We start from the raw sequence: 25,605 nt of genomic DNA, 5'->3' as shown, positions 1-25,605 counted from the left end.
ACTCTCTCTCTATTAATCATCTGAGTCAGCCGAGATCAGCATGCTACTCCTCTCCTAAGAACTGCTCTTTGGCCACCAGGAGGCTAGAGTCTGGAGATCCCAGAGAAGACTGGGAGAACACGCCTGCGGATAGGCCGCCTGGGGAGGAGAGTCTGGGGCGTGGCTCAGGGCAGACAGCCCAGGAGGAGGGTCTGGGGCAGCCTGGGCGCCCCTGATTAGGGAGACGTCGCTCCTCCCGCAACTCACGCAACGCTAGTTACCTAGCGACCAGGTGGCATCCCTCCCAGCAAGCACTGTTCCTAACGCTTGACATCGGAGACTACGAGTCCCAGGACACCCCGCGCCCAGGCGCTCAGACTACAAGTCCCACAATACACCGCCCGCCCTTTTCTTGCCGCCCCCCGCCTGGGCTCTCCAGAGACCCTGCGGAGCGGGCGCCGCGACCCCTTCCCGGCGCTCTTCGCGCGGTCTCGCGCTGACTCGGGTGCGTGGGGTCAAGGCGCGGGGCGGAGCGGCTGGGGCCCGGGCGTCATGCGGAGGGGCGAGCGCCGGGGCGCCGAGGCGCCGCGGCCGGGGTCCCCGGGGCCGGGGGGGCAAGGCCTCGCCGGAGGAGCCGCCGGACGGCGCGGCCGCGGGCCGAGCGAGCGGGCCGGCCGCGGGCCGCCGCAGCACCGAGTCCGAGGTCTACGACGACGGCACCAACACCTTCTTCTGGTGAGGGACGGCGGTTCGCCGGGCGCCGGCGGGGTCGCGAGGGGCGTGGCCGCGCCGCGCGGGTGGAGCGCGCCCCGGGACCCCCGCGCCGGCCTCTCGCCGCCGCCCCCCGGACGCGGCCTGCCCGGCGTCCAGCCCCCACCTCTGACGCCTGCCCCCTCTCCCGGGAGGCTTTGGCCCCGAAGTCCCCTCCGGGCGGCTTTTCCTGGCCTCCCTGCCCGCAGTCCCCCGCTGCCCTGCGTCCTGCCCCTTTCTCTGACCGTGCGGCTGCCCTGTGAAGTGACACCCTGCTCCCCCGGCGAGTGGGGTAATATCCGCGCCGCCCTCCACGCCAGGAGCCCAGCGGACGAGTGTGGAGGGAAGGCGCTCCCTCTCCTCAGTGGCCCCGCGCCAGGCCAGTCCTTTGACCCCGGTACAGCCCTGACCTGGCCGCGCCTCGGCTCAGGCCGTCCTCTGGTCTCCCTTCACGGGGGGTCACGGAGGGAGGGGCAGCCAGGAGCAGAGTTGGAAGAGTTCGTGGGCCGAGTTGGGCGCTTCTGCGTTTGAGGGTCCAGGAAGCCAGCCTTGGGTCAACAGGTCCCAGACATGGCTCGTGCCCAGTGACCTTGGGCTATCCTTTGCTTGTCTGAGCTTGTCTTCCGTTCTTGTTAGAGCGACAAACCCTGTACCCTGGAAAGTGTGCTTGAGAGGAGGGCTGTGCCTGTCGTTTGCTTCTCAGTTCAGGTCCAGCTGAAGTTGAGTCCCGTGATGGGCCCTGGGGACAGTGGTGGCTTTGGGCCGTAGCCTGCAGGGATGCTGCATGGAAACAGCTTCTTCAGCAGGTCTGGGAAACCTCAGAGGAGGTGCACATGCGGCCACATGTGTCTTCTGTCTGACCCAGGAGAGGCCGCAAGGAGAGGGTGTGGTGGGGGAAGCAGCCCTCTGATGAGGTCGGTGTTATCTCCTCTGTTGTGCAGGCAGCTGCTTCAGGGGTGGGGTGAGAGAGGGGTGGGTGACGGAACGACCGGCCCTGCTTTGGGAAGCTGCTGTGCGCCAGTGGCCTGAAGCCAGAGGGAGGGGGAAGGGACAGGGTGCCCACCTCAGTGAGGGTGCGGCCCCGGAGCTAGTGACTTGAGCAGTGTGGGACCCTGCTGGACATTTCTGTGCATGGACCAGGCCATCGGCTGTCCTGCTTGTGGGGCAGGACCCCTTCAGACTGCAGGGCAGAGGGCACAGTCCCACACCCGAGCTGCTGGCCACTGAAGGGAGACTGAGGCCCGGCTTGCTTTGCTGCTTTCCCATTCATCAGCGCATGTCTTAGGGGCTGCCACTTGCTGCTTTAGGGCAGACACAGAATGGAACAAGAAGCTTAGATTCTGGCACAGACAGGCTTCCTGTGCTGGCCAGGGTGATGCTGAGCATTGCCCTGATCTCAGAAGGCAGAGTTAGAAGAGCGAGGGCAGGCATCTTTAGAAGCACAGACTGCCAGCCCGTGGAGCCCTGCCCGTGGGGATGCAGAGAGGCCTGCCGTGGTTGGGCTGTCCTGTGGGGAGGTCTGATAGAGCCCGGGGGGCTCTGAGGAGGGCGTGCCCCAGGGCCGCCAGCTCCTGGGACCTGCCTCCGGGGCGGGTGCCCCAGCCTCTCCACCGTAGGCGTCAGGGTGCCCGCGTCTGTGGTTTTTGTGGCACCTCGGGCTTCTGCCCTCACCTGTGTAGGGGAAGAAGCTTCATGTTTCCGTTAGGTAACCAGACGCTCACCTGGCGAGAATGGCTCACTTTTACTTGCAGGGCCCAGCCACTTTCTGAGTCTCCCATCATGGACTTGCTGTCCTGGGATTTTGAAAATTCTTTCATTTTAATTTTTTGTTTTAGGGAATTTTAGTAATGAATGTTACCAAAAACTTAAAGACTAAAAGGTGTATATTTGTGGAAATGACTATATGTTCCACAGTTTCTCAAAATAACTCTTCCATGTTCAAAACTTTGTTCTAACAGTTTTCGTTTTCAAAGAAGCTTGGGGGTCTGCTTATCAGCCACAGAGTTTGGAGTTCATGTTGAGCCTTGGTGTCCTAGTCTGGGCTGCTTTCGGCCGGAAGGGGCAGAGGCTGGAAGGGTCTGCTCAAGTCTGGGCTACTTCTGGCCGGAAGGGGCAGAGGCCGGCAGGGTCTGCGGTGGCGCCGACCCCTCTTCTGCAGATGTGGTGCCTTTGGTGGGGAGCGCCTCAGGGAAACGTCGGGACCCCAGACTCTGGGGAAGTGTGCAAAGACACGGCAGCTCAGAATGCCTAAACGTTGTTCCGATTGCTCTTAGAGACCCAGTGCCCTGACAGGGGCTTCTAAACGTTACCACCTGTAGGTGGAAGATAGTGAGTCAACACTGGGTCAGCGTGCTTCAAGGCAGGGAAGAGATGGATGGTTGTGACGCTTGGGAAACGCTCGTTGTATGCTCACCTCTTACAACACTGAGCCTTGGGTGAGTGTCCTAAATTGATTCTCGGGGCTCCGCTGTTAGCAATATGCTTTAAGAGTAGGTATGAGAATTTGCAGGGCAGATCTTAGATGCCCCAAGTTCCAGGAAATGCCTTCCTCAGCCACTGTGGGTTGGGGTTTGCCAGCTTCACCCACATCTGGGCAGCACGAGCTGCCAGCTGATGCCTTTTTGGTCGCGCTGGTCAGCGGCCCTCGGTGCCTCTCACAGGCCCAGGACTGGCTGTCTGGTCTTGGCCTCTCACGCCACGCCTTCGTACCTTCTCTGACTGGTTTGGCAGACTGCCTCACTGCCCACGCGGCATAGTGGATTGGCCCTCTCTAGAGAGGGGCTGGCGGCTGGGCATTCTCCACTGGCCGTGGCAGGGAGCCCACTGTCCTCCTGCCCTCATGCTGGCCCAGTGGCCAAGTCACAGGATTCACGGCCGAGCGATCCCTGTGCCCAGATCCCCGCGTCTCCTCTCAGCCAGGCAGCCGAGCGAGGCACCGGGAGCTCTGGCGTCTGGAGGGCATGGAGTCTTCCTGTGTGTCGTTTTTGTTCTGCAGCATTCCCAGCCCCGGCATCCGCGCTTGGCCACATCGAGTGTGCTTTGATCCATCCGGCCTCCCAACTTGGGCCCTGGTGGCCCCGGTCAGTGTTCATGAGGACAGTGCCCGGAGTGTCTTCCTTCCTGGCCCCCGGGTTTCCCTCGGACGTCTCTTCCCTTCTGTCGGGAGAACTTTCTGTGGTGGTTCTTGCACGGCGGGCCTGCTGTGGATTCCCACCTTCTTCCTCCGTCCGCCTTCACTCCTCAGGGTTGGGGATGCTGCTTCAACATTTCTTTCACTGCGTTACAAATTTTGTCCCACTTCTGGGCTCTGTGGTTTCTGAGGAGAAATCTGAGTTCAGACTTGGTGTTTGAGCTGAAAAGGAGCCTGGCCAGGAGTCTGTACTGCAGGGGGGATTTGGGGGCCAGTTCTAACACCTTGATTTCTGACTTACTCCTGTGTTTTGCTTTTTTTCCTTTGAAAATGCTCACCAGGGTAAGCATGGCCCCTGCCTCTCGGGGCAGGCAGCTGGGCGTTCTGGAGCGCAGGGGCGTCTGCCTCCCTCGGGGTGCAGGCTGCAGATGCCCCGGGCTCGAGCAGGCCCCCTCTGCTCTCCACCCCTGCCAGTCTGGTCCTCACAGGGCGGGACCCCCTTCCTCCAGCCACGTGGGCCCCACTGCTGGCCCGCCCTGTGCTGGCCCTCAGCTCTTGCCTCGCAGGCCTGGACCTGAGTCTCCAGGCCTGCTGTGAGGCCTTCCCTGATTCTGCGCCCCGCCCCTGCCCCCCTCACCTTTCCCCATATCCAGCCCTCTGCTTGTCTTGCTCCAGGAGCGAGCGCGCAGGAAGGCAGGGCTGAGGTCTGCTGGCACATGGTGTATTCTAGCCAGCGTGCTGTCTGTGCCACTCAGGAGCACTCGCGCTGGGTCTCCTCACCTCACGACCAGGGTCTGGTGTCGGTGTGCTGGAGCTGTCCTGGGCAGGGCTCAGGCCCCAGGCCCCTGTCACGACCTGAGTGACCCTGGCAATGAGGCTCAGCTTTGAGCATCCTCAGGGCCGAGATGAGGTAGGGTCCCACGCCTCGTCATTGCCAGCTCAGCCCTGGTGGGGTCCCCAGCGACTGCTTCTCCCTGTGCAAATAGGGTGGAAAGGGTGGGCCGTCTCCTTGACCCAGGAGAGGCAGCTGAGCTCGCCGAGTCCTTCTGTGTGTAGGCTGGTGTCCCGCAGAAGTTGAGTTTCTGGGTCACCACCTCCAGGGAGCCTCAGGAGTGGCGGCCCGGAGCAGCGCCTGTGACGTTGCCTGCGCCTGAGACACTGCGTGGAGTTCAGCTGGAAGGCTGAGGTCCTGGAGTTCCCACGCAGCCTCAAACTCACACGTGACTATGTTATATTGAATCTTATTAAAACAGTTAAAGTAGGAGTTTGTCCACTTTTGACAGTTTTAAACGCCAGTGTTGTGAAATGTAAAAGAATGGATGCCGTCTCTGCTTTCTTCACTTGGAGCTGACTTAGCTGCACACAGCTGTTTCTGTTTTCGTGATACAGAGCATCAACTCACAGCGGAATAGAGGGAGAGAGAGCCTTTGTCTTACGGGTGGGGGAACGTGCATGTAGCGGCAGTCACGTATCAGTTCTTCCTGTACTAACCGAAACCCCTGCAGTTCCAGTTAGACTCCCGATAGCGTCTTTTGTGGGAGCTGTCAGACTGCTGTTGAGTGAAGATGGGAGAAGAACGAGCGAGCTGGTCGGGACGGGGAAGCGGCGGGCCTGCCGGAGGCCGGGCTGGGGGCCCCCGCGGCGTCCCCACGCGGCCTCGCCGCCCGTCCGCTCCCACTGGCCGGCGAAGCTGCGCGCCTTCCGTGTGTGGCTGGCCAGTTACGTGCCTTTTCCTGTGAAGTGTGCGGCGAGTCTTGTCTGCGTTTTCAGGAGATGGTCTGTCCTTACTGGTGAGAGCCCTCCGTGTGCTCAGAGGCCTCCGTCAGGCGTGAGCGTCGGGAGTGTTTCCTCCCAGCTCGTGACTGACTCTGGTTTCTCCCCCGTTGCACGGAGTTCCGACGGCAGGCAGGGGCCTGACGATCGGTGGCCAGTCCTGGGCTCGGGGCCTCCCGCGTGTGGTCCGCCTGGTCGTCAGGACACCTCTCAAGGCTGGAGGTGTCTCCCCAAGGACACACTCTGCTCCTTTCTGTCTAGGAGCTGGGTCTCTGCCTCCTTTGCAGACAGCTGTTAGCGGGCAGGGGCTCCGGCAGGCGTGTGGCGCTTGACACAGCGCGGTGGCTGTGGCCACGTTTCCAGTCAGCCAGGCCTGCTGGCTGCCGAGGGCCACCTTCCTTCCACGTGGGGCTCTGCAGCCTCAGCCGGGTGGCCCGGTAGCAGCAGGGGCCGCTTCCCAGCCCGTCCGGGCAGCCATCCCCCGCCCGGTCTCCGGGTGGGCGGCAGTGCTTGCGCCCCACGCCCTCAGCCTGGGTCCCGGGGCCTCCCTCTGCGCCCGTGTCTGCGCCACCCTCATGGGGCTTTCACCCGGGGTCATGGCATAAACTGCGAGGTTGGTCTCTCGGCGCGATCTGTTCTGTGGCTTGAGCTGTGTGACCTGTGGGCCAGTCCCTCTGAACAAGAGCTGCCCCCTGCTCCCTGCCGCCCGCCCGCCCGCCCAGCTGACACGCAGGCAGAGGACCGTCCGAGCGTCGCGAGACCGGCAGCCAGCGGTCAGTGGGTTTTGCGCTGCAGGTGGAAGACGGAGTGCGCTCCTTCAGGGGCGCGTCGCCCGCGTGCTCACCGCGTGCTCTCCGTGCGCTGACGCGGGCTGTGTCTGCGTTGCAGGCGGGCCCACACCCTGACCGTGCTCTTCATCCTCATCTGCGTGCTGGGCTACGTGACCCTGCTGGAGGAGACGCCGAGGGACACGGCCTACAACACCAAGAGGTACCGCCCGGCCTGGCAGTGGGCGAGGGTCTGCACTCCTGGGGCTCTGAGGCCTCGCGGCACTTTCAGCCCCTCTTCTGCCCGGCCCAGCCCTGGCACCATCGACCTGGTTCCAGGGAGGGCTCAGGGGTTCGGGTCAGCTTCAGTGGGGCGGCTTCCCCACCTGTCCAACCCTTGGCACCCCAGGCCTCACCTGCGTGTCTGGCAGGTTGGCTCAGTTCCGATGCTGTCCCTCTGGGCAGCGCCGGGCCACGTGGCCCCGGGTTCAGCCCCTCCAGGCTGCACACCCCCCCCTTAGGCCCCAGTGGTAAAGGCTGTTGCCACCTGGTAACCCCTCCATGGGCTCAGTTAGTTTGCTAGAGTGGCTCACGGAAGTCAAGGAACATTTTGCTTATTTATTATAAAAAGTTCACCATAAGAAGACTAAGCGACAGACAGATGGGGATGGTGCTGGGGCGGGGATGCCAAGTGCCCACGCGTCCCGGAGGCCCTCGGGGGGCTCCTCACACAGCGTGATCGATCGACTGAGGCAGCACTGGCGGTGGGCTTGTTCTCCGCCCCAGAGGGCTGGGGGACCCGTGATTGGTTCCCCTGCAGACCTCCCTTCTGGAGGGGGGATTCGAAACATAACCGAGGACAGCTTTGTGACCCTCAGCAATTGGGGAACTCCGGGGGTTTTAGGGGTTCTGGCTAGACACAGAGGAAGGCCAAATCCGCATTTCTCGCTGTGAATCACAGTGGCTGTGAGCTTGAGTGTCTGGGCTTTTTGGAAGGCCAGGAGTGGCTCCATCAGTTGGCGCCGTGCTCTGCACTGTGCTGATAAGAGGCTGTTAGAAAGTTTTGGCCCCGTGTGGGGAGTGTGGCCCATCTTCTTGTATCTCCAGAAAGAGACTAGTGGGCAGGATTATGTCCTTTGCCTGAATCCGGGAGATCCCGGGGCCAGCCTCCGAAGTGCGTGGGGAAGATTAGCTGGTTTTAGAACTCGTTTCTGTGTATTTTCTACACTGGGTGGACTCACCTCTCCCCTCTGGTCGCACAAAGGCCCCATTGCTGTTCCAGTCCTGGGGCCCAGGCCCCACCTGCTCTGGTAGGGCAGCTGGAGGAGGCCAGGCAGGAACAGAGGTGGGGGCACCACCCAGAGCCCACAGGCGCCAAGAGACTGTTGGCCATTATCAGCAGGTAGACCGTGCTGGCATTCCTTCACCCTTGGGGTCTTGCCCTCTGGCTGGACTGTGACGTGGACACCAGGGCCCAGGACACGGGAGGCGCGTCTCGCCCTCCCCCTGGGTGCAGGCCTCCTGCCCGGGCTCCTGGGTCCACACTCTGGGGCCCCCCGCCTCCCTCCTGTCTCCCCGTTGGCTTTGTTGGGGCTTCCTCTTCGTTCCAAGCTCTGCACCTGAGTGCCCAGTCCTCCCCAGCCCTCTGTGGTCACGCTGCAGCCTGGCACACGGGGAGTGGGGCCCAGCGCCGAGGAGGCAGCTGGGCTGCTCTCGGACCCCCGGGTGGGCCCCTGGGGCTGTCCCTCCCCACCACAGGGAGCCCTGAGGATTCGGGAGGCAGTTTGGCCGGGGCCCTGCACTTGCCTCGAGGGGATTTCTGACTGGAAGTTGGTCTTCGCTGTGAATTTGTGTGCTAGCCCTGAGTGGAGGGTTTGCACCGTCTGCTGGGCGCAGCCGTGTAGGGAGCCGGAAAGCAGAACTTGATCAGACTTGGAGAGGCGGCCCGTGTGGCTGTGAGGCTGCGCCAGAGGTGGGCAGTCCTGATGCCACCGGGCCAGGATGGTCCCAGGGAAGAGCCGCCCCCCACACCCATACAGAGTGTCTTGGAACACCGTCCCGAGGGCTTGCTGGGTGAGTCACAAAGCCTTGCTCCCAGGGACCCCCAGCCCAGCCCCCATTGTCAAGGGGGCTTGTTGGCCCGCCCCAGGACCACTGTGGACACATCCTCAGCTCTTCATCCTGTGCTGGCCTTTCTCCCGAGCTGTCTGTCTCCGAGCGAGGGCACAGAGGCCGCCAACGGGGCCACCTGGCTCTCTGCCGGCTCCCCTGTGTGATCTCAGGCGGCGCTGGGGAGGGCAGGTGGGTAGGAGTTCGGGGCCCTGGGCGCTGCTGTGCCCTCTCAACCACTTGAGGGCAAGAGAGCTCCCTCCAGGCCCTCGGGGCTGCCATGGTGCCTGGAGCCCGTCCTGGAAGCCTGCAGGCCCCACCTCTGCACCTGACTGAGACTCTGCAGCTTCTCCCAGGGACCAGCGAGTGTGCAGGACCCCTCAGACCCCAGAGGGGGCCCCCTGCTGTCCGAGTCAGCACCTCACAGCCTGGGCTGTGACAAGGCCCTCTGTCTCTGGAGGGTGCTGGGGCACGCATATTTTTATTTTTATTATGTCAGAGCTTTTGATGTTTGCTTCCCAAAGGTCATGGTTATTTTTTTATTAATACTTATGTTAAAAATTTAGGAAATTGGTTTGCTTTCCCTAAACCTTCAAGTCCGCCTCTTTCTATGGATCTAGCGTGTTCTGTCGCTTCAGGAGAGTAGATCGTCCTCCTTCAGCCACCTTGATGGGCATGTCGTTTAATATAAGACGCACCTAATCACACAGGCTGCCCCGAGGTGGAGGCGCGCCGAGCTTCCTCTGAGGCCGTGCTCAGCACGGCTGGCCGCAGGCCCTCCTTGCCTGTCACGGTCTCGTCCGGCATGCGCCCTCGTGTCTGGCCCCTCCGGCTCCGCATGGTGGTCTCGTGGCGCCCATGTTGCCATGCCTGTCAGCGGCCATTCTGGTCCGTTTCCAAGGGGTGGTCCACCGTGTGGCCACGCCCCAGTCCCTTGGCTCACTATCTGTTGGTGACATTTGGGATGTTTACGTACATATGCACACCAGTTCAGTTCAGTCGCTCAGTCGTGTCCGACTCTGCAACCCCATGAACCGCAGCACGCCAGGCCTCCCTGTCCATCATCAACTCCCGGAGTCCACCCAAACCCATGTCCATTGAGTCGGTGATGCCATCTAACCATCTCATCCTCTGTCATCCGCTTCTCCCCCTGCCTTCAATCTTTCCCAACATCAGGGTCTTTTCAAATGAGTCAGCTCTTCGCATCAGGTGGCCAAAGTATTGGAGCTTCAGTCTTTCCAAAGAACACCCAGAACTGATCTCCTTTAGGATGGACTTATGCACTTGTAAATGTGTGGACTTATCAATACAATGTACAGTATCAATGGATGTTGCCTGTCCGTAACAGAAAGAAATACGGTGTACCCACAGCACTTAGGAGGAACAGAGCCAGAGGGCGGAGGCTGCCCGGCTGCCGGGCTGGCTGCACAGCGGTGCCGGAGGAGCTAACGCAGAGCCCAGAGCCACACGGCCCCCTCGTCCTTGACGGCAGAGAAAGGCACGTCGGCGGAGAAAGGAGAGCGATGGCACGTGCCCCTGGAGTGACCAGATCCCGTCTGCTTTGCACAATAATTAATTCAAAATGGATTATAGACCTAACTGTAAAATAGAAAACTAAAATTTGTTGAAAAAAACACAGGATAAAATCTGGTGATGGGTTTGAAGACGGCTTTTTGGTCTGCGCCACACGGCACGGGGGGGGGTCACGGTTCCCAGGGGTCGGTCTGGCGCCCCCTGCAGGGGAGCAGGTGTCTTAACCCCTAGATCTCCAGCGAGTCCTGATGGCTCTTTAATAGAATGCCAGAAGCCCACTCTGCGGAAGAAAAAGCTGGTAAGTCGGACTTGATGAAAATGAAAACTTCTGCTCTACAGAGCACGCTGCTGAGACAGCAAGAAGACAAGCCGCAGCCGGTGGGGACACTCGCCAGACACGCGCCTGACACGTGCTTGTCCTCTTGTGCAGAGAGCTCCAGAGCACCGCACGGGGATCCCAGCAGCACAGACGAGCCTGGCGGGAGATCGGGATGGACACCAGCAAGGACGTGAGCACGGGAGAGGACACGCAGCCCCGTGCGTCCGCAGAGAGAGCCGCCACACACGGGCCCAGCGGCCCCAGCGGGCAGCGCCCGGTGCGGCGACGCCCGGGGCAGCAGGAGCACGCGTCCGTTGCCAGTGGGAGCGGGAGCGTCCGTCACAGGACGAAGCAGGAAGCAGCAGCTGCACCTCGGTGTTCACCCAGAGGAGCGGAACGCTCCCGGCCACATAGAACCTGCACGGGGACCCTTACAGCAGCTTTGTTTGGAAGCACCAAACTCGGAAGCCACCAAAATGTCCTTGAACAGGTGAACAGTGGACTGCGTTCACTCGTACAATGGAGTATTACTAAGCAGTAAAAAGAAATGAGCTGCCAAGCCACGGAGCCAGAGACGAAGCGTAAATGCCCGTTGTCAAGTGAAGGAAGCCCCGCTGGGGAGGCTCCCCGCTGTGAGCCCAGCGCTGTGGCCTCTGGACGGGGCGGAGCTGGAAGGGCAGCGATGAGCGCTGTCCCCCGGCGGGGACTGTGCAGAGGGGAGCGGGGGAGCTTTGGAGCCTTGAGGCTGTCGTGTTGATGGCGTAATGGTAGCCACAGGACTGAACAACACCAAGCTAAGTGTGCAGCTTGGAAAGACTGCTCAGCAGGCAGAGGACCCCAGGCGGGAATGCAGCCGTGAGAGAAGCCCCCGCCTCAGTTAGAGTGAGCGCAGCGCCTCAGGGAGGGGCCGGGCAGCAGGCGCTGACCGCAGTCACCTAAAAATGAAGCGCTCAGGTGTGAATCGGAAAAAAAGTGTACAGGATCCACGTGAGAAAAACTGCAAAATTCTGATGACTGAAATCAAAGATCTGAATCGGGACCGACAGTCCATGTTCGCCGATAGGATCTCAGTATTGGTGAGGTGTCATTTCTTCTGGGCCTATAGATTCAGTGAGGTCCCAACCAAACCCCAGTAAGTTGCCTTGTAGACGGGAGTGGGGTCTGTAGGCGTGAAGGCCCGGGACGTGTACAGAGCACTGTGCCCTGGGGCGAAGCTGGTTCTCCTGGGCGCGGGTCAGCAGCAAGTCCCTGCTGCGCCAGCCCTGGGACCACACGGGCGGCGGGTGGGGGCCGAGAGCCTCAGCGCTGGGGGGAGGTCACGGGCGCCCGAGGGGGGAGCGACCGTGGATAAGAGATGCCGCTGGGCGTCGGTGAGGACTCGGGAGCAGTGGAACGTGGAGCCGGGCGGCACACTGGCATGTCTAGTGTGCGTGTGAGCAAGGCTGGCACACGGACGTCTTGTTCTGTTGGCCAAGAGGGTCCAGAGGGAAAGAGCACATGGGCGCCCAGGTCTTGGTTCCCAAGACCATTCGTTCTCCAGTAAAGGAGCCAGGCTCCCTGAAAAGTGGCCGATTCCACGGCTGGGAGAGGGAGCCCCCAAGAGCAGCCTGGGGTATCTTCCAGCACCAGAAAGGAGGGAATGCTAAAAAAAAATACACAACCTCACAAAGATAGGGTATGTCAAAGAGATACAGGAGCTGAATGAAAGCTCCCAGCAGCCGAAGCTGGAAGAGTTTGAGCAAAGAAAGCAATCAAGTGCTGAATTATAACCCAAGTACAATGTCGATAGCATCGAGTCCGTGCTGATGCCAGAGATGAGTCAGGAGAAGATATACCTCCTGCACAGAAGGGTTCCTGTTGGGCTGTGGAGCTGCTCCCCACCCCATGCAGGGGCCTCCCTCCCAAGGGTGAGGGGAGCACCTGCCAGGCCCCCTGCGGGGGTCCAGGTTGGCCCCAGTGGTCTGGCGCATGTCCATGGCGTGTCCATGGCGTGTCCCTTGATATGACGGGAAGAGGGTCTTCTTAACATCTGTAGTCATCATGTAGCCCTGATCTAGTCATGAGCAGCAACAGCCTTCATTCAGGGGCAGCCACAGAGCACCTGCCCAGTCTCCCTCAAAACTGCACAGGCCATCAACACAGGGCCCGTCAGAGCCTGTCAGAGCCGAGAGGAGCCTGAGGAGTGTGGCGTGGGGCCGGGGGGCCTGGAGCAGGAGAAGCACATTAGTCTAAGAACTGAGCAGATCTGGGAGAAAGAAACACTGGGGGCTTCAGTTATTGTGCCAGTATTGGTTCACTGGTTGTGACAGGTCCCAGACTGATGGACGTGGGAAATTCTGTTCTCTCTTTGTAACTTTTCTGTTCTCAAATTCAAAGATTATTTAAAAGTGTAATGTATTTGCTTTCCTCTAAAAGTGCTTCTGGTGGACAGGTTCTCCCAGGTAGGCCCGCTGGGGCGGGAGGGCCTGGAAGCGTGGCCGCTGCCCTGGGCAGCCCCGCATGTGCTTCCCACAGCCAGTCCGCGCTGACCGCCGGGGCCGGGGCTCGGGGTCCTCAGGCCTGCTCCGGGGCCCCGTGGGGTGGCCACAGCCTGGCACGTGAGGCGGGGCCTGGCTCCTGTGGCGGGCAGGCTGCCATGTGTGTCTGCGTGCCTTCCGCTGTCTCCTGGGGGCTCCTGCTCAGACTGGATACGCAGCCCTGGGCTGAGGGAGCCACCAAGGGGCCCGCCTGTTGGAGCGGGAAGCGCTGGGACCCTGACAGCCCTGGCCTGTCGTGTGTGGACCTGGAGGGGTTGGTTGGTTTGTGGTGTGTGTGTCTACCGTGCAGCCTGCCTTAGCACTCGATGTTGCACAGAAGCCAGCCGGGGCCAGGGCCTTCTCCGGGCGTGGTGCTGCCTCTGGGGGCCGTGCAGGCCAGGGCGGCGGTGCTCGGCCACCGGCTTCACCACAGCTGAGCCTCAGCTCTGCCCCACCGGGGGTCGGGGCGGTCCCCACCACGGGTGCCCCAGGCTCCCTCCCACCTCCTGCCTGGGAGGAGCCGACCCAGAGCTTCACGCTTCTGCACACTGAGGGCTGTTTGTTCTTTATTTGCAGAGGTATTGTGGCCAGTATTTTGGTTTTCTTATGTTTTGGAGTCACACAAGCTAAAGACGGGCCATTTTCCAGACCTCATCCAGGTAACTTGCCGTTCCTCTCTCCGTGTGTGCCGAGTGGCGGTGCTGTCCTGAGGCTCGAGAGTGTCTGTGCTGCTGCGTGTGAGAGGCCTGCCCCCCCACCCCCCGGCCTGCAGACGTCAGCGAGGAGGGCGGGCGAGACGGGCTTCGCGGGCGCCGGGAAGCCCCTCTTCTCCCCCAACTCCCCCCACTCTGGGCCCTCGTGTCCCGCTGCTGCCCACCCGGTGCTAGTCAGGGAAGTCTTCCTGGGGGCGGAGGGGCCTTGGGGCTGTGCAGGGCCCTTGGCGTGGCCTCTCAGGTGGCTCTGCTTTCCGCTGCAGGGCCCCCTGCCCTTCACGGTGGGGAGGGGGTCCCTGGGAGCCCTCCACAGCCGGCTCTCCTGTCTCCACCATTCCGCCTCCATCCCAGGGCATCCTTTTAAATGAAAATAGAAACCACTCGTGAATAGGACCACCGTTAAGTTTTAGTGTTTGTGTGCATGTGTACACGCACAGCTGTGGAAACATTAGCAGGGGACTGCACTTGTGTCTCGTACCATTGTTCACTTCAGGCTTCACACAAGCACATCGTTGTGAACGTTTTGAGAACCGGGGTTTTGGTGGACTCAGTCCTCGTCTGAACATACTGCACGCACGAATGCCGTCCTGGAGTGATGGTGTACTAGGGGGTTTCCCGTTCCCCGGTGATAAGCTAGGCTGCGGTAAATTCCCACGTGTGCGCGTGGGTGTCCCTACCCGATTACCTGTGGAAGCGGCAGATTAGGGTCCGAGTTGGCTGTTGCCCAGCTTCACTCCAGAAGGGAGGGCTCAGGCTCACGTGCCCAGGGGCTCTGAGCCGGGGTCTCACCAGCTGCTCGGCCCCTCGAGACCTTGGTGTGGATGAAGCCAGCATGGTCCCTGCCCGGGGCATGGGGCAGTGTGATTGCCCTGGCCTCCCCAGCTCACGCCGCAGGACCTCCTCCACTGGCTTGGGCCTGTCCAGTGCTGCCCAGGAAGGGTGTGGACTCCTAGCCAGAGTGGAGGAGTGAGCTCAAGTGTCAGAAACCAGAATCAGTGAGAAACCAGGTGTGCTCCATGCTTGTCAGATGGCCTCGGGAGGCAGAACACGAGTGCTGGAGACTCCCGCGGAGCCCGTCCAGGGTGGGGTAGCAAGGCCACGGGGCGCCAGGCCCGGGTGAAGTCAGCGGCGGGACAGGCGGGGCCCGCCCGGGTCGCCCAGCCGGACGCGGCCGTGTGCTCTGAGCCCGTCTGCGGCTCTGGGCCAGGTGGGCCCCGACCGGCCTCCCCTCTGTGGTGTCTGGTCTGTGTTCTGACTGTGGCCTTGCCCTTCTTTAGTTGCTGTGTGTGACCCTGTTTCTCTGCCAGCCTCGGTCAGTTACCACGGGGGCGCCTGCCAGATGTCTTGTTCACCTGGTGCTCGGTGGGAAGTCCTCAAATCCTGAAACCAGGCTGCATCTGCAGGCCGGGAGGACAGCATGAGGAGGTGTTTCGGGGTCTCCACCCCCCCGCCCTCCTAGGCCCGGCTCAGGTCGCTCCTGGGGGAGCAGACACAAGGCTCCAGGCCCACCGGTCTGGGGAGCTGAGTTATCCGGAGACTGGAGTTGGGTCTGGCCCGTTACAAAGGCCCCCTTCCTTTCATGGTCTTTACGTTCACTTGTGGCTTTCTCTGAAAGCTGGAGTGAGTAGGCACATTGCCAGTGCTGTTGAGATGGCCAGTGTTGATGTCCAGGAAGAAAATAAAAGTGCTCGGTTGGGGAGCAGGGCAGACAGACTCAGGGAACCAGCTTCAGGAGCCTCTGGGTGGTTCAGGAAGCGTGGGGCGGGGCCGGGGGGCGTGTGGAGACCCTGGCCGGGGGATGGACAAGGGCCTCTGAGGACCAGGGGTGGGGGTGGGTAGGCCTGGACTCCTGGTGGGCTCCACAGTCACGTGGCGGGGGGTGGGGAGCCTTTCTGACCCACGTGAGTGTGGGCGAGGAGGGACAGAGCTGCCTTCACAGGCGGCGGCTGGTCACCACGGCGGCGTCCCCCCACGTCCCCCACCACAGTCCTGGGGCTGCTGCTGGAGCCTTGAACCAGGGAGACTTTTCCAGGCGTCCCATCTTCACCGGCATGAAGAATGTCACCTCAGCTGTTTCCTTCCGAGTACATAGCCGATTTTCCCAGGAATTCACCAGCTTGTGTTTTCTGCCTGTGCGAGACTGGGTTCTCACAGATCTCCTGGCAGACAGATGCGGGACAGGCTCCAAGGGTGCCAGGCCACCCCAGGGCCCAGTGTGTGCACAGCTGTGCCCAGGCGGCTGCCAAGGGACTCAAACCCGGGAGACGAGCGCCACACACGTCCCGCGCGCTTCCGGAGAGCAGGCCTGCGCATGCCCTGCTCGCCTGCCGCACGGCCTGGCCCGGGTCCCAGCGAAGCTCAGGGTGGGCGGGCAGGTGCCGTGGTCACGGCTGACCTGGAGTAGCTGGAATAACCGTGGCCGAGTGTGCGTGCACAGCTTCTTTCTTAATTAGCTTTTAAAAGAAGCCGGGGGTGGGCTTTATTTCCCCACAGACATAAGCATAGGGAAAGCAGGTGTCTTAGGCCTTATTAAACAGGTTTATGGAGATTCTTGGAGCAGCTCTAGACCTTCCCCTTTCCACTGTCTCATCTGCCAGGGTAGGTTGAGCTTGAGAGAGTGGGAGGTGGGCGGTGAGGGGTGCTTCTCCCCACTTTGCTGGGATGCAACGCGTGGTGTGAGTTTGAGGGCTCTGAGTGGCGACTTCGGGCGCGTGTTGCAGAGCGGCTGCTGCAGTGCGGTTAGTTACGCCTCTGCAGCCTCGTGTAACCTCAGCTGTTTTTACGGTGAGAACACTTGGGGTGGACGCTCAGCAACTTTAAAGTGCATAATGTGCGTGCCAAGTGTTGCCGCCAGAGAAGCATGCTGACTGGAACTGAGGACAGTTTCCTAAAACAAGTCATCCCAGGAATTTGGGACCATTTAATGTTAGAAAATGTGTTAACGTCACTCATCAACTAACACTGAAGGTAAAAAACGGATTCCCATGAAGGCAGAAGAGTAGGTTCTCATATTCGTCCATGATGGAACCAGTTCGACAGCACATTGGGATTAAGAGATTTTCTTAAACTTGACAAAAAGTCTACCGAAACCCTGCAGACCTACCTAGCGACGAGGGTCGGGAGCGTCCCCACGGACACAAGACAGGGACCTCTGCCGTCGCTGCCTGCGTCCCATGGTTTGTGGGCCGTCTCTGCTGCAGCAGGGGGGGCAAAGCGAAATGCAGGATTAGGGACAGGAACGGGAGAAAAGGAAGGAAGAGCATTCGGAGAGGACTGTGTGCTCACCCCTGGGCTGGAGCTTGCTTCCAGGTCTCTGCTAGGAGCCCGAGAGGGGCCTGGAGCAGGGCCCACGCGTGCCAGCTGTCCAGGAGCCGCGTGGGGGTCTGCAGGGCCGCGGGGCGAGCGCCCCTAACCCTCTGTGCTCTCTCTCCGCAGCTTACTGGAGATTCTGGCTCTGCGTTAGTGTGGTCTACGAGCTGTTTCTCATCTTCATACTCTTCCAGGTAAGAGGTTTCTCTTGGTGGCGTGAGTGGGGGGTTCAGGTGGGTGTGAGGTGGCAGAGGAGGCTCTGGCAGCAGACACGGGGCGCTGAGTGTCAGCGTGGGCCGGGCCAGTCGCCGTGGCCTCGCTTCCAGGCTGAGGACACGTGTGGCTGCGTGTGCGCTGGTCCCTTCTGGCACGTGTTCAGCAAGGCGGTCAGTGGGAGGAGGTTGGAAACTCAGCTCCTTAGGACATCTCGGATCAGGATTTGTTGCTGCTGACATCTGTCTGATAACACGCCTTGGTCTGCTGGGTTAGGCAAGTGTGACTTCAGAATTCAGTCTCAGAACCACCAGCGACGGCTGAGTGAGTCACCGTCACGTGGGAGTTTGCCTGTAGGGAAGGTGTGCAGGGCCGGGAATCGTGACGCTGTGTGTGTCTGTGTCTGTGTGTGTGTACACGCCAGAGTCGGCGCGGAGCCCGGCCCGCCACGGTCCCGCGCTGCACCGCTGCACTTTGTCTCGGACACTTGTGTGAGTGGAGCCGCGTGGCCTTCGCGGCCTTGAAGCTCACTCGGGTGCTCCCCTGCCGTGGAAGGTGTTTCTGGTGGAGGCCCCGCCGTCTGTCTGTCCCTCCAGCAGTGTGGGCTGGCGTGGGGCGGGTGTGAGAGGAGCAGCTCGGCGCCGCCAGCACGGGCTCTAGTGTGCCTGACCCTGGGAGGGCTCCTGTGTCCTGGCGGGTTGGCCCAATGGCCAGGCCCTCGCAGCTCTTGCTGTCATCAGAATCTTTTATTTTAGCCAGTGTCTTTCCAGGGGGTTCACTGCATTTCTAGGATGGCTCGTGATGTTTTCCAGCTTCTGCATTTATGACCCAGGAAGCAGACACCTGCTTTGGTGAAGTGTCTGTTTTTGCCCTTTTGAGAAACCAGGCGGTTGGTTACTGTGGGGTCAGGGCTTCCGTGCTGCCCCGGCGCAGGGCCCTCGGCCGGCGGCGTGCACGCCCCTCCCCCGGGCTGCAGCTGGGCCTGCTCTTCTGACAGTGCTGGGCCAGGCGTCCTCTCTTTTTCTGCTTGTCATGTCACGTGTGAGACTTCTTTGTCCAAGACCAGTTCATTAAGATTTTCTCCTGTTTTCTGTTAAAATCCCCACGGTTTTATATTTTACACCGAGATTGTTCATTCATGTTGAGTTTCTTTTTACATTTCGTTTTGGAATAATTAGATTCACAGGAAGTTGTGAAAAAATCACACAGGGAGGTTTCGTGTTCTTTTACGCAGTTCTTCAGTATTTTGCCTAAACATAAGATAGCGTGTGTACCGGAAGTTAACACAGTATTGTGAGTCAGCTATGGTTCCGTCAGCGTGTTGTGTCTGACTCATTGTAGCCTCATGGACTGCGGCACGACAGGCTCCTCGTCCTTCAGTGTCGCCCACAGTACAGTCGTGGCCGCTGAGCCCGTGCTGCTGTCCACCCTTCTCATCCTCTGTCCCTTTTCCTCCTTTCAGTCCTTCCCAGCATCAGGGTCTCTTCCAGGGAGTCAGCTCTTCACGTCAGGTGGCCAAAGTATTGGCACTTCAGCTTCAGCCTCAGTCCTTTCACTGAATATTCAGGGTTGATCTCCTTTAGGATTGACTGGGTTGATCTCCTTGCAGTCCAAGGGACTCTCAAGAGTCTTCTCTAGCAGCAAGTTCGAAGGCCTCGGTTCTCCGACTTGCTGTCTTTTTTATTGTCTAGCTCTCAGGTCCACACGTGACCGTAGAAAACCGTAGCTCTGACTGGGACTGACTGCTGTCGGCAAAGCGACGCTTTCTAACACGCTGTCGGGCTTGCCACCACTTTGCTTCCAGGGATCAAGCGCCGTTCAGTTTCACGGCTGCAGTCACCATCCGCAGTGAGTTTCGAGCCCAGGAAGAGAAGGCTTGTCACTGCTTGCACTTTTTCCCCTTCTGTTTGCCATGAAGTGATGGGAACAGAGGGGCTTCTCCGGCGGCTCGGTGGCGAAGAATCCCCCTGGGATGTAGAAGGCGTAGGCGGCCTTGGGCTCGAGCCCTGGCTCGGGAAGACCCCCTGGAGGAGGGCATGGCAGGCCACCCCAGGATTCTTGCCTGCAGAGCCCCGTGGACAGCGGGGCGTGGAGGGCTGCAGTCTGTAGGGTTGAAGAGAGTCTGACCTAAGTGCCTGGGCGCACACGCGCGATGGGACTGGCTGCCGTGGTCTTAGTTTCTCAGTCTTGTGTTTTAAGCCAGCATTTTCACCCTCCTCTCTCACTGGCAGCAAGCGGCTCTTTAGTTTCTCTTCACTTTCACAGCCACTAGAGTCAGCTGTGCTTCAATTTAAAATAAATATATGTATAAGATGGTATAAACCAAGAAACAGACATTGATGCAATCCAGAGAGCAGTTTTACTCACTTGTGCATGCGTGCACACACATACACATACACACACAGACACACGTGTATGTAGAACTCGGTACAGTTTTAGGGAGGTTTATTGCAGTGCATTTAGTTAAAAATATTTTTTAATTATAGTAAAAAAAAATTCCATAACATAAAATTTACCATCTCAACCATTTCCAGCTCAGGACCCTAGAACATTCACCGGCCTGTGTTACCTTCCCCACCATCGTCCCCAGAACCTGTTCATCTTCCCGAACGGACACTCACTGCCGTCCCGCCACGGCCCCAGCCCCTGGCCCCGCATCCGCGTCCTGTGTCTACAGATGTGACCCCTCCAGGACGTCCTCTGGGGGAGTCAGACAGCACCCGTCCTTCTGTGGCTGGATTGCGTCTCTGAGCAGCGCGTCCTCGAGGTCCATCCATGCTGCAGCCTCTGTCAGGGTGTCCTTCCTCTTTGAGGCTGAGCAGCGTCCCGTGGTGTTTATGCCACGCCTGTGTGCTCACTGACGCTGAGCGGGCACTTGGGTTGCCTCCACTTCTGGCGGCTGTGTGTAACGCTGCTGTGGGTGTGGGCGTGTGAGTGTCTGTGCAGCCCTGCTTTCCCTTCCCCTGAGGACACGCCTGGAAGTGGGACTGCTGAGGAACCCTGGCCAGCCTCTAAGGAGCCGCCGGACTGCGCCCCACGGCGGCCGTGCCCACATCGCAGCCCCGCCAGCCGCCACAGCCCCTGGTGTCTCCACGCCCCCAGCTCTTGGTGTGAGGTGGTGGCGTGGCTCCTGTGGTTTGCTTGCACGCCCGTGACTGCTCGTGACACGTGTTTGTGGACGTCGGTATGTCTTGGGGAGACCAGTTTTTGTTCTGGTTGATGTTTATTAATGGTCCATATTTTATTTATTTAAAAGAAACGGTAGTTTAAAGCAGAGTTACAGGATTGTGAGGCTGGTGCAGAGAGGCTCCGTTAGTCCTTCACCAACTTTCTCCTGTTACGAACACCTCACACTGTGTGCACCGTCTGTTACAGTTGGTCCCTAAGTCAAGCCCACACCTCCTCTCGTTCACCCTCCTCTCTGCGTCCCCGCACTCTCCCGGCACGTGGGTCTTTGCTCCCAGCAGCGCTTTGTGGCTTTCAGAGTGTGTCCCTAAGTGTCTCTCCTGATGCCGTCCTCAGCGGGCTTATCTTGGCTCCACGTTGCTCTGCTGGTCTGGGCGTCGGAAGCACAGCCTGTTTGCTCTGCGCCGTCGGCTGCGCCTGACTCGTTCGTTCTCACAGCCCTGCTGCTGCTCAGGGGGCTTCTGAGGGGGTCTCTGCAGGGATACGGGGGTTCACGTCTTCCTCGCCAGCCTGTCTGTCTGTCCATCTCTGGCCTCACTGCCCAGCACCAGCCTTCCCACCCCCAACTCCTCAGTAGGGAGCCTTCATTGGATGCCCTGTATCAGTAGAGGAAGTTCCATTCTTCCTAATTTGTTGAGTGTTTTTATCATGAGAGGCTGTTGAATTTTGTTGGTTTGATGCTTTTGTTTTGCATCAGATGACATGATCATGTGGGTTTTCCCCTTTATTAACATGATGTGTTAATTCATTTCCTTGTTTTGAACCACCTCAGCACTGGGATGAATCCGCTGGGTCGTGGGGTATGGCCCTCTGTATATGCTGCTGGACTTACTCGCCCAGGATTCTGCAGAGGATTTTTGTGACTGTCTTCATGAGAGACACTGTCTGTAGTTGGCCTGGCATGGGTTTTTCTGGCTTTGCTACCAGGGTTGCAGGGGGTGTGACTGGTGGTCCTTTTAGGGTCTGACACATCCTGACCGCTGGTGATGGTCCAGAGATCTCAGGCGTGTCTGTCGGGCTCCCCGCCCCGGCCCTCAGGAGGCAGGCCCCTCACAGGAGCGGGAGCAGCCCCGCCGCCCTGCGGGAAGCCTGTGGGGGCGTCTTCTCGCCAGCTTGGTTCTGACATCAGCGCCCCCGCGGTCATCTGCTTCCTCCTCAGGGTTATGAGTCAGTATCTGACCTGTGCTCAGTGTCCAGGCTCAGCGGCCGGGAGCGCTCACGAGCCCCGTCTGTGGGGGGTCTTGGTGTTCTGTTTCCTGTTTCTGAGCACCCCCCTCCTTTTGGTGCTGGGAGAAACCGCGCCCAGGCCCATCCTGGGCCCTGCCCCAGCCCTGGAGCCAACCGTTTCTCCAGGGCACCTGGTCTTTAGAATGGCTCAGGACCCTGGGTCTGGACCCTGTCAGTCAGCAGCATGAGCCATGAGGGTCCTGGCCTTCGTGTGCAGCTCTCCCGCCCGGCTGCTGCCCTGAACAGAGGGCCCAGGGCCCAGGCGGCCTCCTCAGCCCTCGCTGGAGTGGAGGTTCCTGGTCTGGCCTCTGGGCTTGGTTGATGAGCCCGAGGCTGGGACGGCAGCGACTTCCTCGGATGCCCTGAGACAGAGTCTTGTCACGCTTGCGCTGCTCCCTTCTGAGGCCTGAGCGTCAGGGCTCTGAGCCCCGCTGACCTGGCACCAGAGTCCGGGGGCCACCCTGACTCGGGACGCAGTGCTGACAGGCGCTGCCCTGCTTCCTGGCCCTCAGACCCCAGGTTCCCAGAGCACATGTGGGGGCATGGCAGTTGTTCGTGCCGTCACCTCGGTCATGTGACAAGATGCAGGCCTGGGTGTCATCTGTCCGCGCGCCACAGACCACATCTCGTCACCCCACCTGGAACCTCCTCCCCGTGTGTCCCTTGGCCGGTACTCGGGGTCCTGACGACAGGTGTCTGGGGCTCTCTTGCTGGGGGTCCTCCCCGACTGGGGGTGACACCCAGAGTCTCTGTGCTGGGTCTAGAGGCATGTTTGGCTGGCGCTGGCACCTGCGTGTCAGGAGAGGCTGCCCAGGCACCGTCTGAAGAGGCACACCCCATGATGCCGCTTCTCTGTGTGGGGTCTGGAGCCCGAACATACTAGGGTAGGAGAGGGGAAAATTGGTGATTGAGCCTCTCCATGGGAGGCACACCTGTGACCCCGTGGGGGCATGGGGACGCCCTCGGCCCTGAGACGCCCCCCCTCTGTCCGGCCCCACGTGGGGCCACACTGAGACAGGTGCTTCCCCTCCCAGTCGGTGGGCGCTGTCTGCACGCTGCAGACCCGCCCTGCTGACACGGGCGCTGGCCTTGCAGACCGTCCAGGACGGGCGCCAGTTTCTGAAGTACGTGGACCCCAGGTTGGGGGTCCCGCTGCCAGAGAGGGACTACGGGGGAAACTGCCTCATCTACGATGCAGACAACAAAACCGACCCCTTCCACAACGTCTGGGTGAGTGCCCGGGAGAGGCCACCTGACTGGCCTCACACTATGGGGTCTCCCCCTGGCAAGTCTGTATCCCACATCCTGGGCGTGAAGCTTGGTGGATCATTGCACAGGCTCCTGGGCGCTGCCCCCAGGTGTGGCTGTTTCTGGAACCTGAGTCATTCTGCAGACTGGATGGGGTGGGGGACGCGGCGGGTGAGCAGCTCACGTGTGAGGGTGCCTCTGGCGGTGGCAGGGTCCCCTCCCAGCTCGCACTGGCAGACCAAGCATGAGGCCTGCATCTGCCCCCACAGGACAAGCTGGACGGCTTCGTGCCTGCACACTTCATCGGCTGGTACTTGAAGGTAGGTACCTCCTTGTTGGACAGGACACCTGGTTTCAGGCCCACCCTAAGCTCTGGGCTGTTTTCCAGCCATGCGGTGGGCGGGGCCCACAGTGCTGGACAGGCAGGCTGCTGGGCTTGGGGCCCCAACCTGACCTCACGTGTCCTGGGCATTGCAGCAAAGAGCAAGGGAGACCGACCCACGGAGGCCTCCGGTCCCTGGGTGGGATAAGCCCGTAGCTAATCGCTCGCAGCCCTAGGTTGGGGCACGCCTGAGAGCTGCCTCAGCGTCTCGAGTCGGGGCGGCTGGAGTGGAAACGGCCCCCCTGCCTCTGCGTCCCTGAGGACTGTGGGGCGGGGAGGGGCGGGCCGTCTCTGGAGGGCCCACCGCGGAGAGCTGACGCGCCGGCCTCGGCCACAGACCCTGATGATCCGGGACTGGTGGATGTGCACGATTGTGAGCGTGATGTTCGAGTTCCTGGAGTACAGCCTGGAGCACCAGCTGCCCAACTTCAGCGAGTGCTGGTGGGACCATGTAGGTGCCCGCCGCAAGGCCACGCCCCACCCCCACCGGCCACACTGTGGGGGAGGAGGGCAGCTCCCGGCCCCCGCTACAGGGCCGCTGGTGCTGGGGGCCCGTGGCGCCACCTCCCACCTGCCTCCCGCCCCCAGTGGATCATGGACGTGCTCGTCTGCAACGGGCTGGGCATCTACTGTGGCATGAAAACCCTCGAGTGGCTGTCCCTGAAGACGTACAAGTGGCAGGGCCTCTGGAGCATTCCGACCTACAGGTGCGTCTGGAGAGCGGCTGATCTGGCGGGCCTGGGCTCCGGGGCGGGGCCTGCGGGGCCAGAGGCCCAGTGGGGAGGGGCCGCAGGCGAGGATGTCGCCTCCTGTGAACTCCACCTGGGCACTGCTCTTATGGCGACCAGGACATCAGCCCATCCTGGCCACCCAGCTCCTTGTCCTCCCTGCCAGCCCTTCTGGGGTCACCCCTCCCCGGCTGCCTCCCTCTGTGAAGAAGTAAAGAAACTGCCCAGGAAAAGGCCTGGGGGGCCGGGGAGGCCGGCGTGCCCCGAGCGCGCTGCCCTAGCTGATGGGCGCTGGTTCCAGGGGCAAGATGAAGAGGATCGTGTTCCAGTTCACGCCCTACAGCTGGGTTCGCTTTGAGTGGAAGCCGGCCTCCAGCCTGCGCCGCTGGCTGGCCGTGTGCGGCATCATCCTGGTGGTAAGGCCGGCGAGGCTGGGCTTCCCGCGCACGCCAGCCCGGGCTCCGCGCCACCCTCCTCTGCCCCCAGTTTCTTTTGGCAGAGCTGAACACCTTCTACCTGAAGTTCGTGCTGTGGCTGCCCCCCGAGCACTACCTGGTCCTCCTGCGGCTCGTCTTCTTCGTCAACGTGGGCGGCGTGGCCATGCGGGAGATCTACGACTTCATGGACGACCCGTAAGGGCCGCGGGGCGGCGGGGCCGGGGCCGGGGTGGTGGTGTGGGCGGGGCGGGGCCGGGGCCTTCCTCGGCCTCGGCGCAGCCCCACCTCCCTCCGCAGGAAGCTGCACAAGAAGCTGGGCCAGCAGGCCTGGCTGGTGGCGGCCATCACGGTCACGGAGCTGCTGATCGTGGTGAAGTACGACCCGCACACGCTGACGCTGTCCCTGCCCTTCTACATCGCCCAGTGCTGGACGCTCGGCTCCGTGCTCGCCCTCACCTGGACCGTCTGGCGCTTCTTCCTGCGGTGAGCGCCGCCGCCCCGGGGTGTCCTGCCTGCCGCCCCAGGCCCTGAGCTCCTCTGCGGGGCGGGATCCAGGGACCCCTCGCGGGCCAGCCTGTGGTGACCCACCCCCGCTTACCTGCAGGGACATCACCCTGAGGTACAAGGAGACGCGGCGGCAGAAGCAGCAGGGCAGGGCCGACGGCAGCGCGGACGGGCGCACACCCGGGCCTGATGACGCCTCGGGGTCCGAGGAGGCCGACAGAGAAGGGGTGCCGGCCCCACACTGACGCCCGGGCTGTCGGTCCTTGGTGATTCTCGCCGTGAACCTGCCCGCAGCCTCAGCCCTCAAGGCTCTGCCTCCCTTTCCTCCCGGGGGCACGGTGGCGCGGGGTATGTGTGCGGTGCGTGTGAGTGCCTGCTCCTGGCTCCAGCCCCTGTGGAGCCAGAGCCCCTGCCGCTCTGTGCAGTCAGCCTGGGGTCTCCGCGACCCCAAGCCTCGGCACCCAGGTGGCCTGGCCCGAGCAGTGGCATCGTGGTGCCCGCCTGCTCCCTGGGCCCCGCCGGTCCCCCACGACCCCCTGGCAGCCTGTGTGAAGGACAGTCATCCAGGGACACCCTGAAGAGGCTGGGGAAGGGCACCTCCCCTTCCTCGGGATCTCCCATCTGACCCTCTAAGCTGGAGGGTGCGTGGATGGTGCTGGAGGGAGGCAGAGACTCCGAGGCCTGGTCCCCACCATCGCGAGTAGGTCATGAGGGTCTCTGTGGCCGAGCTGAGGTCCCCTCCACAAGCAAACAGCAAATAAAAGCCGTGGTGGAGGCCTGCA

At 61.2% G+C, this 25,605-nt stretch overlaps 1 protein-coding gene across 1 annotated transcript; it reads left to right on the top strand.

Moving 5' to 3' along the window:
* Positions 1–531: 531 nt before the first annotated feature.
* PTDSS2 (phosphatidylserine synthase 2) lies at positions 532–25,605 on the top strand. The gene is given in 13 exon segments (XM_040255455.1): positions 532–588; positions 590–714; positions 6,521–6,622; positions 13,453–13,535; positions 17,025–17,092; positions 22,620–22,754; positions 23,042–23,092; positions 23,492–23,605; positions 23,743–23,861; positions 24,184–24,298; positions 24,369–24,514; positions 24,617–24,802; positions 24,924–25,605. Coding segments are annotated over 13 exon segments (1,446 nt in total). The 3' UTR covers positions 25,069–25,605.

This window comes from Oryx dammah, unplaced genomic scaffold (genome assembly GCF_014754425.2).
Source record: "Oryx dammah isolate SB20612 unplaced genomic scaffold, SCBI_Odam_1.1 HiC_scaffold_15, whole genome shotgun sequence".
NCBI lineage: Eukaryota > Metazoa > Chordata > Mammalia > Artiodactyla > Bovidae > Oryx > Oryx dammah.
Note: the sequence above shows the minus strand (reverse complement) of the source record. Positions and strands in the feature narration are given on the sequence as shown.